This window comes from Pseudoliparis swirei, chromosome 2 (genome assembly GCF_029220125.1).
Source record: "Pseudoliparis swirei isolate HS2019 ecotype Mariana Trench chromosome 2, NWPU_hadal_v1, whole genome shotgun sequence".
NCBI lineage: Eukaryota > Metazoa > Chordata > Actinopteri > Perciformes > Liparidae > Pseudoliparis > Pseudoliparis swirei.
The window spans coordinates 8188277-8206497 of NC_079389.1; the positions used below are offsets into that span (position 1 = coordinate 8188277).

Below are 18221 nucleotides of genomic sequence, written 5' to 3' on the forward strand. Positions count from 1 at the left end.
TCCTCCTACGTCCCCCTCCTCTCTCCCAATTGAACCTCTCCATGCCTAATTCTGACTCACCAGCCGCTCTCACATAGAGCGGAACAGAGGAGTGGAGGATGTGTATGGGCAGGATAACGGGTAATAAGTACGTGGAAGACAGGTGTAGGCACCGTGTCTGTATTCTGTTGCTTTCTGACACGCCCACATGTCTTCCAGGCATCCCGGGTCAGCGAGTGACGTCTGCTTGGCGATGAGGCCGGACGTGCATGAAGTGCAGCTGAAGATCCCTCACTCACTCTGTTTTCCACTCAGCTGTTCTCTCCGTTTCAGAGTAATTATCAATAATTACCCCGCTGGCTTTGCCAAATGGCCATTTGCTCCAGAGCAACATAAACACAGACACTTATGGCGCAGCAACAAGTGGTGACCGTGTCGGCTGTGGCTGAACATCTGCAGTGGTGGGCAAAAGTAATGCATCCATATACCTTTGTGTTGATTTGGACATTGGCTTTTTAACATTATTTTAGTTTGTCCTCTTTGTTCTAATTTTCAATATTTCCGACAGTGATGCGCTTTTAAGGTTTTTGGAAACAGTTCAGAACATTCCTGGTTCAACGTGACACCACCCGACTGAACCGAAACCCCAACTCTGCTGTGGTGTTCACTGTTCAGGTTTCCACGGAGACCATAACAATCTGATCCAGAGAGGATCTGGCTGCTATTGGCTGGATGACCCTACGTCGGCACCCATCTATGCTCCCAGTCCAGCAGCGCAGCTGGGCCGGGTACCCTGGGCTCAAGTCTGTCTGAATGCGGGCCCAAGGGGGGGAGGAGCTTCACTGGTCTGCACAGAGTCCCAACCTCAAACCCATGAAATACCCACCTCTCCCCTCCTCTCTCATATTTGAAAGTCTTCCCAGCAAAGCAGAGGATGTTATGACAGCAGATTAACGCTGTGGAGTAAGATGTATAACAAAGGAAGTCCACATACTGGTCCATGTTGTGGAGCTAGCGGGATCAGCCCAGCGGCCCTCAAAGGGGTTTCTGTTGAAGGCCTCGCCGACAGTTTGTTGCAGTATTTGCCAGCAGACATCAACACATTAAATGATATTTCAGAGGAAAGCTCCATATTGTTACACTCTTGATATTGACTCCTTCATTCTGATTGGCCAGCAGCCAGTAGCAAATATTTGACTTTTCTAACTGAGGCTAAGCTACCACCTGACTCTCGATAAAACCAACAGCAGAAGCCAGAATCCAGCTGCCTTTACATTTGCATTTAGCACTTAGGCTTTCAAATAGGCACAGGTATATATACATATACATGCACAGACACAATGAAAAGCCATCTGGGTGGGTGCATACATGTGTTGTTTTTGTTGTTGAAAGGAGAGCGCGTGTGCTTTTTCGAGCCAGAACATTTACAGCAGTGGTAACATCCAGAGGGCAGTGTACGTCTCTCCGGTTCCTCCTCCTGTCATCATCTCCTTCCTTGACGGGACCAGAACCCAGAGCACGACGTGTCGGCCGGCTGGAGCTGCACTTTCTGCTGTTTTTGTTCAGTCTTCAAAAAATAAAAAAACACTAGATGCAGAAACAAACACTGCCATTTGTTTTTCTGTTTCATTTTTCGCTTCTGCAACTTCAGTAACCGCACACACACTTCAGAGAGATGGTGAAGGTTTGGGTGCATGCACAACATTTAAGATCAGGCTTTGCAAAAACGTCTTTTCCCCGGTACTGGTTTCCTCGCGTCCCCCTGCACATCCATCCCTGTGTGACTGGACTTAAAAGTCCAGCTCGGAGGACGACAACCGGCATTCACTTCACAGGGCTGAGAGATTGGGGAAGATTGGGAATGAAGGGAGATCAAAGCATACATTGCAGATGAGGTAGAGCTGGAAGGGCGTCGTTTTAAAGATTTATAAAGGATAGACAGCTTCTGTGTCACTCAGGAAAGCGGAATAACACCGACATGTTTTTCTTCCCATCCACACGCGAGGACCTCCATCTCGGAATGCAAAAGATTAACTGATTTATCAGCGAGGAAGCTTTTAATCGCGACTGCTTCCGAGACCCCAGTCTCTACGGATATGATGCAAGTGAGGAAAATGACTATGTTCCTCAAAGCCCTGAAATCAAATGCATTTATTTATTTATTGGTAATTAAATCTGGCTTATTAAGTTGCATCGCACACATTTACAGTTGTTTAAAAAGAAATGGTGGGCAATGCACTGAAGAGGCCTCCACAGACTGTGGCAGTGCTGCCTGAGTTAGTGAGGGAAATTAAGTGCATTTATTAAAATCTATAAATATTGTAATAATATCTAGCTGTTGTTGCCCTGATACAAAATGCAATTTCCAAGTTACCAAAGTATTTTCGCTTTGGTAACACTGATAACACTTAGATGAGCTTGGAAGGTGTGTGTGTGTTTATTGCAATAATGTGAAATTAAAATAATTAACAGTGCCCATCCGCATGTTGATGAAGAAGTATAGTACCCAGTGCAACGCCGTAGCTCATTGTTGCGTTTGTCATAGTTTTTGCACTACAACTAAGGTTTTAGCTGCACTTACTGTCATAAAAGGATCAATTCATTGTTGGTTTTGGTCTTTTTGTTTAGATTTGTTTACTAAAGAGAATATGGAATATCCCCAGTCAGTCATTCAAGGTTATTGTAATGGTTGCAATTAGGCACGCAGCAGTTATGGCTAAGAAATAATCAGTCAATAAAATGTCCTCACAAGAGACACAAGTGAGTCTCTCTGTGTGTGTGTGTGTGTTCCAGAGAATGCCATCTCTTCCTGTTGTTAATCCTTCCCAGATTGAGGTCGGTGGGGCTATTGGAGGATCTCGGTGTGTTTACAACCTTAGTCTAACCCTCTGAAATGCTGAGATTGGCCGGTGCTCTCTCACTGGTTCTGTCTCCAGACGGATCTGTATGTGGGGATCTGATTGGCCCAGAAGGCTTGAGATAATGTCAACGTGTTTAATATTTGTATTATATTTTATTATCGGAAGCAGGCCGAGGGATACGAAGAAACAGCTCGTTGTTTTCACACTGTTCATTCCCAAGATGGGCTTGGGAGGGAAGGGGGGGGGGGTGTATATAGTAACCCTCAGCGTCATGTGGGAGGGTTGCCATGGCAATGGCAGGTTGTAGCGTAGGTGTGTTGTTGTGGTAACAGTATGTCTACGCGAGGCTGCCGTTCACTCGGTGTTGACTGGAGAGTCGGGGTGAGAGGACTGGGCACCCCCGGGTCCTTGAAGAGCAGAAGCTGATCTTTGTTATGCTTGTGGAATGAAAACTATCTTTTGTTTTAGTTTGCTTTTATAGACTCAACACATAGCAGGCCAATTCATTCAGGTGTGACTGAATGAATACATCCCACAATCGGCCAACCTCTGGCCTCTAATTGTCTGTAAGGTGTCAGAAAATTCCCCTAATTTAAAGCCCATCTGCTCAAAGTCTTCATATAAGACACGTCTTGCAATCTCGCCGAGAACAAATTTAAACTCACCAAGCTGTCTGCCGCTTAGCAGCGTCTGAGTTTCAGAGAATGGACAACGGGCGCGTACTGGTAGTTCTGGTACCACTGGTGGCACTCAGCTGTGTTATCACTCGCGGCTCCTTCCCGGTTAAGAGTGTTGAGTGAGCAGGCAGTTAAAGGCAGTTAAACACCGGCAATACAAAGTGTTTCAAGACAGTGTCCGTCAACGAACCAATTTACTTATTATTATTCATCATTTATTTATTTCCGATGCAGTTTGCCGCAGCAGCATGTGAGCTGAGCCTCGGACGGACACGGGGGGGGGGGGCTCGCTCACATCCAAGCGATTGCATGGTTCTGATGGCAGAGATGATAAACAAGAAAACGCTTCATATCTGTAAAAACTTCACGAGCCGGTCCTGTTTGGTTCCCATTATGCGGACACGTTTATTTTGAAAACGCATTTGTGGAACCATAACTCCAACTCACATCACACACAATATAATTCCACTGAATGCGAGTTAATGATAATATTGAGGGTCCATCACCCAGCAGTTGCCAACATTAACAGGGTCTGATTGCGCAACCTAAATATAGGGTTCTGTATATAAACACTAATATATGAACAGTAAGAGCCCCATGCTGGTTATTTCTTCATACAAGCAACCAACAAATATATCGGCGCAATAGCTTTGTTGCTGCCCGCTGACCGTTTACCTCCCTTGCTGCTGGACTGTTTATAAAACACTCACGGTAATGAAGAAGTGCATTGGAGGGCGTATTCCATTGTCGGTGTATTCCAGATTGCATCAAACGGTTTATTGGTGTCTGGACTCTCGTGTCTGGCGGTGCAGCGTCTCATTGGAGCGCCGCTGTGTCCGACCCGCCTGATTTCACACTTTCTGTTCCTGCCACTTTTGTTTAAGCGCAGTTTCTTTCTTTGAGCGTCTTGTTAAACTCCAATATCCAGGTGTCAAGCCTCTCCGCTCCTCCGCCTCCATCTTTACTCTGATCTCGCTGCCTTTGTTCCCCCTCCCCCCGTTTGTTTCATTAGAGGTGTCTGTTTCTCTGTTCGCAATCTCCCTCTCTCACTTCAACTCTAGTCTTCAAACCCAGAAGCAAGGGCACACACACACACACACAGATGCATGTAGCATGTCCTGGTTTTTGCATGATTCTTGGAATAATGTTTTGTTTTTTTCTTCCCTGAATTGATGTTTAGTCAGAGCAGCCCATATCTTAAACGTGCTGGTTTGTAGTCTCCACAATGACAATCCCTGCCGAGCCTGAATAGCCAAACATCTTGACAAAGCACTCCCCGAGCATAAACCACACAAAGCACTTGAGAAGGGCTCACAGTCGTCACCACATGGCAACGCAAGAAAGCTTTCCTGAGCAATATTCGCTGAAATCATTTGATCCCCGCCAAGCTTAAATAATGAAACAAACAAATTAAAAAGTTTTAAACGGTAGTACAAAACATACTTAAATACGTTTTAAAAACATGCATAGTTTCAAATATAGTAAAAAATGGAAGGCGTTCAATATCCTTGAAACCCTCGAGTGCAATAACGTGCATTGATTGTCTGATAGAGGGACGTGCAGACATGCAAGAGAAACCTGACCAAACACACGGCATAGATCAACGAAGAAAAGCATTAACATTAATATGAGGTTAAATGTGTACCTGGTGTAACATTAGATTACATTAGGTTAGCACTGCTGTCCATTATAAACACTGATTCTATCTTCTCATTTTCTAAGGTGTGTGTGTGTGTTTTCATCCTCGTATGTTTTACACCATCCATAAGCAAACAAGGCAGCCTCAACCAATGAGGAGGCTAATGGGATAGCACTCATGTGCCGCCATGCCAACACAGCTGAGAGACACTCGGCAGCCTGGGATTGTTTTTTAATCGCAACCATACACCCACACTTCCTTTTGGTTGCAGTACATCTGAGGTCCTTTGTGTTTATCAGTCTCTCTTCCGCACACACGCACACTCACACACGGCGGCCTGGTACGTATCCAGAAATAGTCCCGTAAACTCCTTTTTTCTTTTGAAGCCATACACGTTTATTTCCGTCGATGTGCGTTTCCAGCCTGCTGTTCTGAAACAATCACGTTGTGATGTCTCCGTTGCCTCCCTGCGCGACACTGCCGTCGCCCTCTCTCGTCTCCACTGTTCGCAAACATCTGGATTGACGTCCGTCCTCTGTTCTCGGTCGTATTGCGGATCGGAGAGCTTGGATGAATTTATTACAGCAATTTGAACTTGATGAGAGAACGGAGGGCAGGCAGCTCGCAACAAAAACCCGGGAGCGTAACCATCTTGTTCACACGTTGGGGAGTGAATCAGGTTTTGAAGCACTTGCAACAGAACACCTGTTTATTTTAGGAGGCGGAACCCGCCCATCATGCCCTGATCTCTCAAATAGCCTCCACCTTTCCTCAACGAGTGCTCATTTTCTCTCCTCTGCTTTCTTTTTTGCAGTCATCGCCGACTCGTTGACGGTCACGGCACCGGCCCAGACTCTGTCCAAGGTGGAGGGCGACACCCTACAGCTCACCTGCGAGGTGTCTCGGACCACCCTGCAGCACACCCACTTATCCGTGGGCTGGTACCTGCGGTCCCCGGAGGACGCGGCGGCGCCCCCTCAGGAGCTGGTCACCTTGTCGAGGGACTTCGTGCTGCGCTCCGGCGGACCGTACCGGCAGAGGATGGCGGCGGGCGACCTCCGGCTGGACAAGACCAGCGCGACGGCCTACAGGCTGACCATTCACAAGCTGCAGCCGGTGGACCAGGGCCTGCTCTACTGCCAGGCTGCCGAGTGGATTCAGGACACGGACGGCAGCTGGTTTGCCATGACCCGCAAGCAGAGCGACAAGACTCAGCTCCGCATTCAGCCCACTGGTGAGGAGAGGGAAGAGGGAAGGGGGGGAAAGGGGAGAAGAGAGAGAGAGAGAGGGAGGGTAAAGATGCTGCTCTACTCTTGGATCGCCCCTGTCCTTTTTGACAGACGTCACACACACACATCCACGTGGGCCGGCTTCCTCTGATTGCTGATCAGTATCTCACACTAAGCTCATTAGCTTCCTAAAAAGGGCTTCACTGAACCTCCTCAGGCTCCCCGCTTTTGTATTGGCGACATTACAAGCACATCCAAGTGTAAGTCGGTGGGTGTTTGACAGGAAGGAGATTCGTGGCTCCTGCAGAGAGAATTTCCCCGATGCAACAAGTGGCCCGGATATCAGAAGCCCAAAATGTATTTTTCAATAATCACCCCTCGCCAACAATTACACCATTCTAGTCTGCGCTTGAGTGCATTAGTGGGAGATATTGTGCGGTTGCCAACTCTGAACGAGGATATTGTCTGATGGAAGGGACAAGGGGACTTACCCACTGAGGGAGGAAGAGGAAGGGGCCGCGAGGGGTGGCGGGCAGACAGAGGGTTCGGTTTGGTAACGCGGGGGGCACAATGGAAGGATGAGGGAGAAAGAAAGGGTTTGTTGGGGCGACTGATACAGGACGAGGCCTCATAGCATCATGATCTCATAAGCCGTCAGCCTGGAGACTCGACGGGCCAGAAACAAAGACGACGTTATGACTCCTCGCGTGTTCTCGTAACCTCCCGCCCAACTTGACCCGCCGTCACACCCGCTGCTCTGTGCTCCCCGTACATAGCATCTCTTTGTATGCTTCCTTGAAAAGGGCACGGAGATGGGTGATAAACCGCTTTGACATGAGCTCAATTAGCAAGGCGGCGCGCAGTGGCGAGTGTCTCATGCCAGTAAATCACTTCAAAGTGGAATCGTTCTCCATTAAGCCTCAGATCCGCTCCGGACCGACACGACGTGATGGTGCCCCGGATAGCGCCGGGTGGTGGAGAAGGAGAGTGGAAAGTTGGACGTGAAGTGGGTTTGTCAGATGACTTCCTGCGACTTCAGGGAGGAGACAACAGGCACAAAGAGCTCTCCTCTCGGTGCCCTTCGTCACTCTCTGTCGTCTCTGTGATCTAGAATGGATGACGGCGTTGTTACGCGACAAAGAGAATGCAGCAGAGCTGTGCGAGTGCTCCAGCTCGTGTGTGTGTGGATCATTTTGATTTATTCTCGTGTCCTCGACTCGACGCATACCTTCAGGCTGAACTTGTGTCTCTGATGTTGCACCTGTCCGTGTGCATATTTGACAGACATAGAGAGACATTGAGGAGAAGGGGCAGACCCTCCATTATGCTCCCACTATAAAAGATGGAGTGGATCTCAAGACCATCACGAGCTAATAACCCACATCCGGCATTAAAGAGAGGAGCAACGGGCAGAATCCTAATGTACCCGTCTCTCTCGGTTTTTACCGTCTTATTCTCTCCTCGCACCTCCTTCCTTGTTCCCTTCGCTCCCTTCTACTCCCCTCTCTCTCTTACATCACCTCTCATTTTATGCAGTCATGTCTCCTCACTGCATTTCTCCCTCCTCTCTCAGACTCTCTCTGTCACCCACTTCCTCCTTAGTCCTTCTGCTACTCGCACTCAATACTCCTGTTTTTATTTCTTTATAATTGGCTCTGAACACTAACACATACATGAACTGTGGGGCTGTTTTTATTCCTCTGTTCACCCTCTAAGCTGAGCTCTTCCTGTAAAAATGGCCTAAATAGAGCTCCATGCTGAGTAAGACCCAAACCGTATCAAATCGGGGCTCAGCCCTTTAAGCGCTGCTGTCCTTTTTCCACAATTAAACCAATCATCCAATGTGCGGCTGCCCTTGTTAGAGGTGAAGCATGCGAGCTGAGGGCCTTTCCTTCCACTCCTGTGCCATTACATGCATTAGTCTAGTTAATTATATTAAGGGGGTATCTATTTAATAATAGGATAGTAATACATTCATTTTACTTTATTTATAGGTAATAGTTGATGATCGTTTCAGCACAAATGACTTACAACTACACCGCTCTGATTGACAGTAGAGGCTGTTTGTCTTTAATTAAATTGAGCTCAATATTCCACTTCACAAGTCAATATTTCTTCTGTGTGCCTTCATACGTTTGTGTAAACAGTATCCCTTCCTCCCTCCCACCATTATATTCCTCCCGAAACGAGCTTGACACCAACGGCAGGCTTTGAACTTTTCCACATGAGTGTTTTTCTCAGGAAGTCTGTTTTTAAAGTCTTTGTAATTACAGCTCGGGGCCACCCAATCACTGAGAGGCGAAGCGGGCGTCTCTGATGCGTACCGTGCTTTCGGGAAATTAATACAGCAAATAAAGCTGAACTCGCCGCCATGAACACACGCGCGAGCACAGCCACACACGCGTGACGTGGAAGAGCTAGCACGAGCAGTGTTAGCTGTGTCGGTTTTGCAGGAGGAGGAGGAGGAGGAGGAGGAGGAGGAGGAGGGTTTCAGACTGCTGAAGAGAATTTTAATTGGATGTGTTTTTTATTGCAAAGGTGAAACCGAGGAGGGGAGAGAGCAGAGCTCTCCGAAAGATCAACGTTGTACTGGAGTGTGAGCTCTCTCTCTTTCTCTCTTTCTCTCTCACTCCGTGAACCACATATTGGATTTCCAGAAAAGACATTTCACAATAGCCCGCATTCATTCTTGTTTTTAAACATCAGAGAGAAGTTTGTTTTCGAACATGCCGCGTATCTTATTGAAGAGATCTTCCTCGTGACTGCACTCTCTCCATTCTGCTGCTTTTCCTTTTCTTTCACGTTGGTATTTTATTTTATATTTTACTTTGTATACTTCTTGTATACATCTTTATCTTTCATCCCTGTTTTTTATATTTTATTTTTTATTCTTGTGTGTTTAGTTTATTGGTGCTGCTACTGTTACGATAAATTTCCCCTTGGGGATTAATAAAGTACATATCTATCTATCTTCCTTCACAATCAAGTACTGTATTCAGTGGTGTTCGATTAAATCAACATCCAACTAAACCGCAGTGATGTTCAACATCCCAAAGTGGGGTTTCTTTGTTTCATATATCAGTTATATTTCTGAGTTGCTAACTTTTTTGCGTGCCCATCTTTCCCCTCAGATCGGGACTTCAGCATCCAGGTTCACACGGAGCGACGGTCCTTCACGGCCGGTGAGCCGCTGGAGCTCCACTGCACCATCGAGGCCCAGAACGTCCCGGAGCGCTTCTTCTCGGTGTCGTGGGTCTTCAGCAGCTCACCGGTGGCCGTGGTGGGCCCCAGTGCCGTGCCGGTCCTGGGCCCCGATTACGTCTCCCGCGAGGCCGCCGGACAGATGACGGTGCGCAAAGAGAGCGCCAACGTGCACCTGCTCAAGCTGCAGCACCTCCGCCCCGAAGACGCCGGGAAGTACATCTGCCGCGTGACGGAGAGGGAGAAGACGCCCACGGGGGACTTCATCGACCGCAGCAAGAGGTCCCGCAACGTCCAGATTACAGTCCAGCCGCTCAGTGAGTAATAATCTGTCCTGAGTCGTCAATTACACGAAGAACGATGAGCTTCTCATAATAACCGCTCTATCTTCATGTCGGCCAGATGGAAAGTCGTGCCGTGCTCCTCTCCAGCCTCGCTCTCTGTTTCTCTCTCTGTCCCCCCCCCCCACCCCCCCTCGCTCTTTCTCCAAGGTGGCCATTGTTAACTGAGAGTAAGAGGGGGAAAGGTTAATGCTCCTCTTAGTCCTGATGTGTTTCCGGTTTGAGTGGATTGCTAAGGGACGATAATGCAGCATTACGGCGTTCCCATTTCCTTGGCTTAGCTGGACTCAAGGAGGCTGAGCTAACAGCCATGAAATCAATGCGTGGAGAGAGAGAGAGGGAAAAGAAGCAGAGAAAGGCGCCTCGCTCTCCAGGGGCCATCTAAGTGGTTCCCAAGGCAAAATGAATGGCTTCTGCTGGGGCGGTCCTCGTCAGCTGGGTGGAGCAGGGCCGGCCGCCGGGGTTCAGGCTTGCAGCCGATCGATGGAGATTTTCAGTGAGACGTCATGTTAACATGTTTTTCACTGAGATTTTGTCCTCATATCAGTGGCAGCAGGAAAATGCCCCTCCACAGGTTTGGGTCATCCTCTTCATTCCTTCTCCTCTCTATACCTCTCGTCTCAAAGTAATGCAACAGTGTGTGGAGCCAGCCGCTACCGGCATAATAAAACATAATCAGCACAGGGAAAGTATCTCCTCTCAAGCAGCCAGCGACCACGTTCTCCTGACCGCTCTGCACACCCCCCCCCGCTAACGCTAAATCATCCCAAAACAATGGCCCAGAGCCTGCGGAAGTCTCCCGGGAACCTCTCTGGATAGGAGGGCTTGTTTTTTCCCAACAACAGACCTTAATGCCCCATAAAGGATGTTTATATGGTTTACACAGGGTAATGGCCATGGTTATTGGAGGTGAGCTTCCGTGATATACAGCAGAAGTGGTCAGGCAGGCATGTGTTTAATGCACAAGCTGTTCTCTCATGCCTGCTTTCTCTCTCTCTCACACACACACACAGACGCACACACTTTAAAGATGTGCTTCATCACTCCAGTTGGATTAAAGTTGGTCATAGGGTGCGACGGGGGTTAAAGTTGATGAGTCAGAGGCAGGCAAAGGTGACCGCGAAGTTAAAACTGGAGGTAAACACTTCTGACAAATCCGTGATGATGGATGAGTGTTCCTTTGCAATAAGAGAGGAGAGAGAGCTTACACGCCACACTGGATCTCTGTCACACAGATAGAAGTGCAAGGGTAGAGGAAGGATGTGCTGTTCGAGAGAGGAAATGCTTTCTTCAGTTAAAAAAAACAAAGAAGAAGGAGCTGCTATCGGGAAATGTGAAAATTCAAAGAGAAGGAAAGGAAAGAGAATTGTTAAAGAAAAGAAAAGCTGCCCAGAGACCAGGCAATGGTATAGGATATATATATATATATATATATATATATATAGAGAGAGAGAGAGAGAATTGTATAGAATTGTATAACTGTCAAGCAAGCTTTTCTATACACCTCAGTGTTAAAAAAAAAGAGTTATGGACTACAATGTGCTCAAGCTGTTTCAATGCAAGAAAGGAAGAGAAAAATAAATCATGATGCTCGTTCCCCTTTGTTCATTTGAGCGTGATAGAAGTAACAACCCAGTGTATTCCATATATTCACAGAGAGCTAACTGTGAGGGAAGCAGCGGAGCTTGTCTTGAGGGGGGGGGGGGGGGGAGCACAGACTGCAGCACAGGGCAAGGAGAGCTTTTGAAACCAACCAGATACCCATGATATGCGTTATGGACGTTGAAGGGACGAGAGTCAAGATAAAGCAGAAAAAAAACCGAGGAGAAGAGCCAGTCATGACTTTGTATTCTCTTCTCGAGGGCTCGGCCCGGTGATCTTTTCTGTGCCCGTGTGGACTCGGTCAACAAGCCACACAGGATTTAGAAAGAGAATCTTAACCCACATTAACTCACCAGGGCCTCCTCTCTGGCTGTCACTTTGATGTGCCTGGGGCCAGTTACAAAACCGCACTATGGTCCTCTCTCAGGCAGACACACACACACACACACACACAGACACAGTGCAGCACTCTCGCAGGACTCTATGATACTCCACTCCCAGGAACAGGCTCAGCAATTTGTTTTATTGCCCCTGTTGATGTTTTAACACAGAAAGTAGGGCTCTTGTCTCTGGGATTCGATGAAAAGAAGGAGCTGAGATTTTGAGAAACTTTTTGAAATGTCCTTTTGTTTATGTGTCCTGACCTCCATGTCTCCATCTCCTGTCTCCCCTCTCAGAGAGCAACATCACCGTGTCATTGTCGAGCAACTCTTCGGAGGTCCTAGAGGGCGACGTGATCCAGTTGACCTGCTCCGTCCAGTCCACCACAGGGCCCCTGTCTGTCGTCTGGCACTGGACAGACAAGCAGGGGACCGGACCGGACCTGGAGGTGGCCTCCTTCGATCGGGGCGGCACTGTATTGCACAGTCCCTCCTACAGAGAGCGCTCCAACTACGGGGAGATACGCGTGGAGAAGGTGCAGGCCGACACCTTCTCTCTGTCCCTGTACAACGCCTTACCTGGGGACGAGGGCCAGTACCGCTGCACGGCCACCGAGTGGCTGCAGACCGGCACCGAGCCAGAACTAAACTGGGAGAAGATCGGGGAGAAGTTGGCCACCAAGGCCGTCACCGTCAAGACCGTTGGTAAGTTAGTGCCACCTTATCCAACCTCAACATCTATAGTCCGATGGCTACTGCAGCCCCCCCCCCCTGTGGAAAAATAATAACCTTTTAAAAATCATTCAAATTAGAATAGAGGATGCATTTTTTTCAAGTTCAAGAGTGAACAATCTGGTAAACTTGAAGGATAAACATGGACACAATTTTCTTATATGTATCCTGACTGACGGGATGCACATGAGTGCATTCACATCAGCTAAGATATTAAATGTGCTCCTCATAATTATAGAAAACATCAAATATATTAATCGTACATAGTCCACAACTATATAAGAAAATAGACGATATGGATAAAACGGATATCCGGACATGGATATCCGGTCGTGATCCTTCTGCAGGTATACCAGTTCTCAGGCTTCATAAGTAATCAGGCTGTTCTTGCTGCGCCTGTGTTTTTAGGACGAGCAGCTGCTGAACTTATAGCAGGTTTAAATATCTGTGATAATGTGGAGCATACTGTTTATCCAGCTATGGTATTGTTTCCATGCAAGGTGCAGATTTAACTCCAGAAAATGTACCGTCAGCTAATGATCCTTTCTACATTAATATGCTCGTGCAAATAAAATCCAGGGCAGCCGCCCGATTGTGAATCGGTTGCCGCACCGTGCACGGTGAGGCCTTGTGGTTTGTTATTTGCTAAAGACTAATGAACGCCAACGGCAGAACATGCAGTCCACATAGTGGGAGGGTTTATTCATGCACCGCTCAGCGGAAAGAGACAATATGGCACACACACACACACACACCACCTGCCGCACGTCAAGAGCAGCGTGCTTCCGTGACAAACATCAGAGATGCACACGTACATTTGCACACGCCCCATATGGATAAGCCCGAATTATGAGAATGGAAATGCAGCGGCAATGTGTTTCACAGTCCGCGGGTCTTCTCCGTCAGGCCCGAGTTAAGCTGAACATCCTCTGTACGAGCTGAGGAAGTCACTGGAGCGGAGCAGTGAGAAGCTGGCAGACCAGGAGCACTGGGCTCAATACACACACACACACACACACAACCAAAGGATTAGCTCCCTGCAGCAGCACACTGCAAAGAAGAGATGTGGGGTTTTAAGTGTCCATTTGTTAAGTTCGGGCAACATTAGAAACATCAGTTTGAGGAACAAGGGGCGTTTATGCAAATCATGGAAAAGAAGTCACTCTTCAGTTTCACTCCTCGACATCTCGTCTCCCGCTCCTCCGTGCTTAATGATCAAAGGATCTTCTAAATGCACGCCGGTGTGTGACGGTCAGTGTGTGTGTTCTACTTCCTCTCGGGGTTTCGCTCCTCGCTGTTTTCACTTCAGCTTCCAACTTTTTTGCAGATGCCTTTTTTTCCGCCCCGTGTGTTTCAGCGCTCTCTTCTTCTCCGACGTTGGCCTTCCGTCTTTACGCGTGCTCCAGTTTCTCTCTGACCTTAGATTGAACTTCACGCTGACTTGTCCTCCTGATTGTGCTGCTCCATCGGCCGGAGCTAAAGATATTATATATGGTCACTGTGCCTTCATTTAGATGACAGCCTCCTCCTTTGTGGACTCCTCGCTCACAAGACCTGGAGGGGATGGGAGAGGGATTTTCTTTTGGGGTGGCCTTGTGTTTTTTGTTGCCACAGGGAAGACAAAGATGCCCGGTCGAGAGTCTTGTTACCAGCTGATTCACTTAACCCTTGTGTTGCCTTCGGGTCAATTTGACCCGATTCAATGTTTCACCCTCCTGTCGCCTTCGGGTCAATATGACCCGATTCAATGTTTAACCCTCCTGTTACCTTTATATTTACTAACATATTTTACCCTTGAGGTCAATATGACCCCAGCTATTAAAATCTCCAGAAAATTATTAGAATTAATATTGTTTTCCAAGTTTAAGTGTGAGGTACTTTATGTTTGTTTGTTGACTCCCGAAAGAACACCGACATTAAACATTGACGGAGAGAGGGTGAGGGACGAAGCGACGGGGCTGACGGTGAGAATGTTAGAGAGAAATCTGCAAATGAATGATCTGATCTGGCTGAATCCATATCAGAATTCATCAATATCTCTCCTCCCCATCTCCCTCTGTCTTTTGTTTATGTCTGTGTAAAACCGTATTTCTCATTCTCAAGCGCAATCATTCACATTCATGGAAATGCCCTGAAATAGGCGCCGCAGGGCCGTGGCGTCTTCCTCTCGACTCCCTCGTTGTTTCTTGGCACAACCATATGGAGTTGGCTGAACGTTTTGGGTTTAATGAGGATAGTTTGAACATCAGCTCTTGGGGAAAAACTCTCCCCTGGGTTTCCTTTGTTGCATCACCCATTAATGTTATAGTGCTCATGCTGTCTAGCACTCCAACTCATAGCTAGACACAGCCCACACGGTAGGAGATGCATATGCAAGCATGTGCATAAGCAAAAATGTGTGTCTTCAGGTGCTTAATGATAGAGGAAGGTGCTTGTTGAGAAGAAGTGCACTTTCGGTAAATACTTTCTGTATTTGTTCCAGCTGGCGGCTTTGTTCCTCTTGATGGCTCGAAAGAGAGTTCCTTCCTGGATATGATGATGAATCCCCACATCATTCGCTGAGCTTTAACTTTTAAAGAACAGACTCAATCACACACCCACGCTGTGTTTTGCTCTTACATGCAATCAGCGGCACTCGGATGTTTGAAGTGTTCCCCACGAGTCGAACGGAAAAAAGCCTTTTTTTCACACTTCCTAACATTCTTTCTCCTCTTCCTCCACCATCTAGAGTCGTCCTTCATGGTGTCGGCCTCGTCCCGGACGCCGTCCGTCACCTTCGGAGACGCCTTCGACCTCCTGTGCCTGGTGAAGCCCCGTCACAACCCTCGCGTGCCCACCTCCGTCACCTGGCGCTTCATGCCGGCCGGCGCAAAAGCCGTCGACGGGGATCAGGGAGAGTTCAAGGACCTGGTGACCTTCACGCGCGAGGGCACGCTGCAGTGGGGCGAGCAGCTGCTGGGGCTCGGCACCCGCACCACGGTGGACCGCTCCCACTCCAACACCAACTTCCGGCTGTCGGTGACCCGAGCGGGCCGCCGCGAGGCGGGCAAATACCAGTGCACCGCTGACCTGTGGAGGAGGAACTATGACAACAGCTGGAGCAAAGTAGCCAACCGCACTTCCAACCTGCTCGGCATCAGTGTCCTACAGCCAGGTAAAGCTGCGCGGCTGCTTGCTAGGAGACACGCACCTAATTGGAACGGACACAAACCAGCACACAACCGGGGATAAACACAGATGCAGACACACACACACACACACACACGTGCACATCGAATGGATTCAGCAGGCCTTAGAGGATGTCTGCCTGACGTAATTGCTCCTCATCTCTGGTTTGTACACTAATTGGAGTTTATGAGTGCGTGTGTGTGTGTGTGTGTGTGCAGGGCAGGGTGGAGTCTCGTAATGGAGCGCACTAAATGCTAAATATCCCACAGGAAGAAAGACAAAAGTGCAGTAATAAAGGTAGGCGAGAAGGAAGCAAAGGACGGAGACAGAGAAAGTGTGATGAGGAGCGAGCGATCTGTCCTTGAACCTTTTTTCTCTCTGAGGAGGCATTAAATTGTCTGCACCGCCCTCATTGGCCCTCTGTGCTCCACACATACAAGGAGGAAAAACCCATACAGACAGCCCAATTAGTGACTGAACACAAGCAGCAGACACACACACTGGCCCCAATTTAGCTCAGTCTGGTGTGCCTCTACAGTTTTATACGGCATTTATTCAGGTAAAACTGCCTGAGGCCAACTCTCATCCTGCTAATAAAAGACCAAACTCTGTATTTCAAAGCATGATGGTGTTAAAGTTGGTGGATTATGCGCAACGTTTTTGTCGGTGGACAGGTTTCTTAGACTTCTGTATCGTTATATGTGTAACCAAAAGCAATGCAGGAATAGATGTGTGCGAGCTCGTGTCTTCGCGAGCCTGCATGTCCCTACAATGTGCAGGTGAGGACAGTTAAGATGCCGTATCGACTTCAGAGGCAGACTGCGGTGGTCAATAACACTTTAAAAGTGAGGCAGTGGAAAGTAATCACAAGTACAGTGTCGTCTTTTATTCCCCGCTGCTATCGATTCAGATGAATGCAAACTGATGTAAGCGCACACACACACACACACACACACACACACACACATAACCATACACTTCAGAGACAGACGGTGCTTGTACCTGCTTGACTGACTGAGCCCTGACCTTAAGCATTCACTCAGAACACACAGTGTCCCCGGGCCCTTCAGGAGGTATCTGGAGACCAACTTATCATCCCGGATACTCATTTACCTTTCCCCCCTTGTGCAGTTTACATTGTTAACCTGAAGCCGGAAAATGACACACACGCACACACACACACATTTTGCAGTGAATAAATGGGTCCTCCTCCCTTTCTTTTACCAGGGTCTCCATGACAAAGTGATCAGTACTTACCTTGGTAATGCCACCAGTAACCGTGACGATGTGATCAGTTGCCGACTGAAAGCCGATCAGTAACCATGGCAGTGTGTAAGGGGCCTCTCAGGGGAGGCCGAGCGAGCCATTTCTTTATCTCGTGGAGAGCTGGTTGAGTCTCGTCAGGTGGCGTTGGGCTCCTCCACCTCCTCTGTGCGTGTTTATTTGAGCTGTCAGACCTTCGTTTAGCCCGATGATTCATCTGTCAGCATGTAGGACGCCTCCCTCTGCCACACGCCTCTCCTCCCCATCTGCTTTTTCCTCTCTGTTTTTGCTAAATGTTAACCACTCCTGGCTAAATGAGCGACTGGCATTTTCAGCGCCCCTCTCAAAGAAGCGGGATGAAGGGGAGTGTGTGTGTAATGAGGTGTGAGCAAACACAGCGTCGGACTAGATTCATAATTGAGAGGCTTTAAGTCTTCCAGAGGTGCCTGCTCAATATGCATGAGCTGCCTCCCCAGCATTATGACGTGTTCACAGACAGATGTGTGCACGTCTACCTTCTTGCCTGAATGCCGCTGCAACCGTGTGTCTTGTGATGTTCCTCTGAGAGCTCCCATACGCTCACTCTGCATATATGCAGAGGCTTACCTCACCGCAACGCGAGAACCGTCTCTCTCGGCCTTTTGATGATCCGCGACGCCACCATCTTGCATTCAGATGGAAGACGGATTCTCAAATGCTGAATCACGCTCCTTATTAAATTAGCGGAGAACTTCAAAATCGAAAAAGAGTGGAAACAAGCATCAGACGTGGTGCCCGAATGTCCGTGCCTCCTTAAAATTGAAAGCGATGCTGTTGGATGGAGATAAAAGCCGAGACCCAAAGCACACGGACACACTCAGCCCGTCAGGTGAGGTACCTGGAGCCCAGACCCCCGCGCTCTTCTTCCTGGTCCAGGTTGCATGAGCAGCACACTGTCTGTCCGGCCCAAGGCTCATATTAGATGAGTTCCTCGCCCTTACCTGCACACACGCAATACACACGCATGCAATATGTTTATGTTTACTGTGAGAGCAATCCAGCGCTTGAATTATCGTAGATGCACACGGCGGTGGGGGGATTCTCCCAGAGCAAAGGTGTAATTATCTTTTAGTAAAACACAATTCAATATTAGTCCTCACAGGAGAGGAT

General features: G+C 48.2%; 1 protein-coding gene across 1 annotated transcript in view; it reads left to right on the forward strand.

The window, feature by feature from the left end:
- igsf3 (immunoglobulin superfamily, member 3) overlaps positions 1-18221 on the forward strand; it is a 64145-nt gene that overhangs the window by 31413 nt on the left and 14511 nt on the right. The window contains exons 3-6 of the mRNA XM_056428379.1: positions 5971-6390; positions 9517-9903; positions 12207-12614; positions 15370-15795. Of these exons, the coding sequence (XP_056284354.1) occupies positions 5971-6390; positions 9517-9903; positions 12207-12614; positions 15370-15795 (1641 nt within the window). The remainder of the gene's footprint in view (positions 1-5970; positions 6391-9516; positions 9904-12206; positions 12615-15369; positions 15796-18221) is intronic.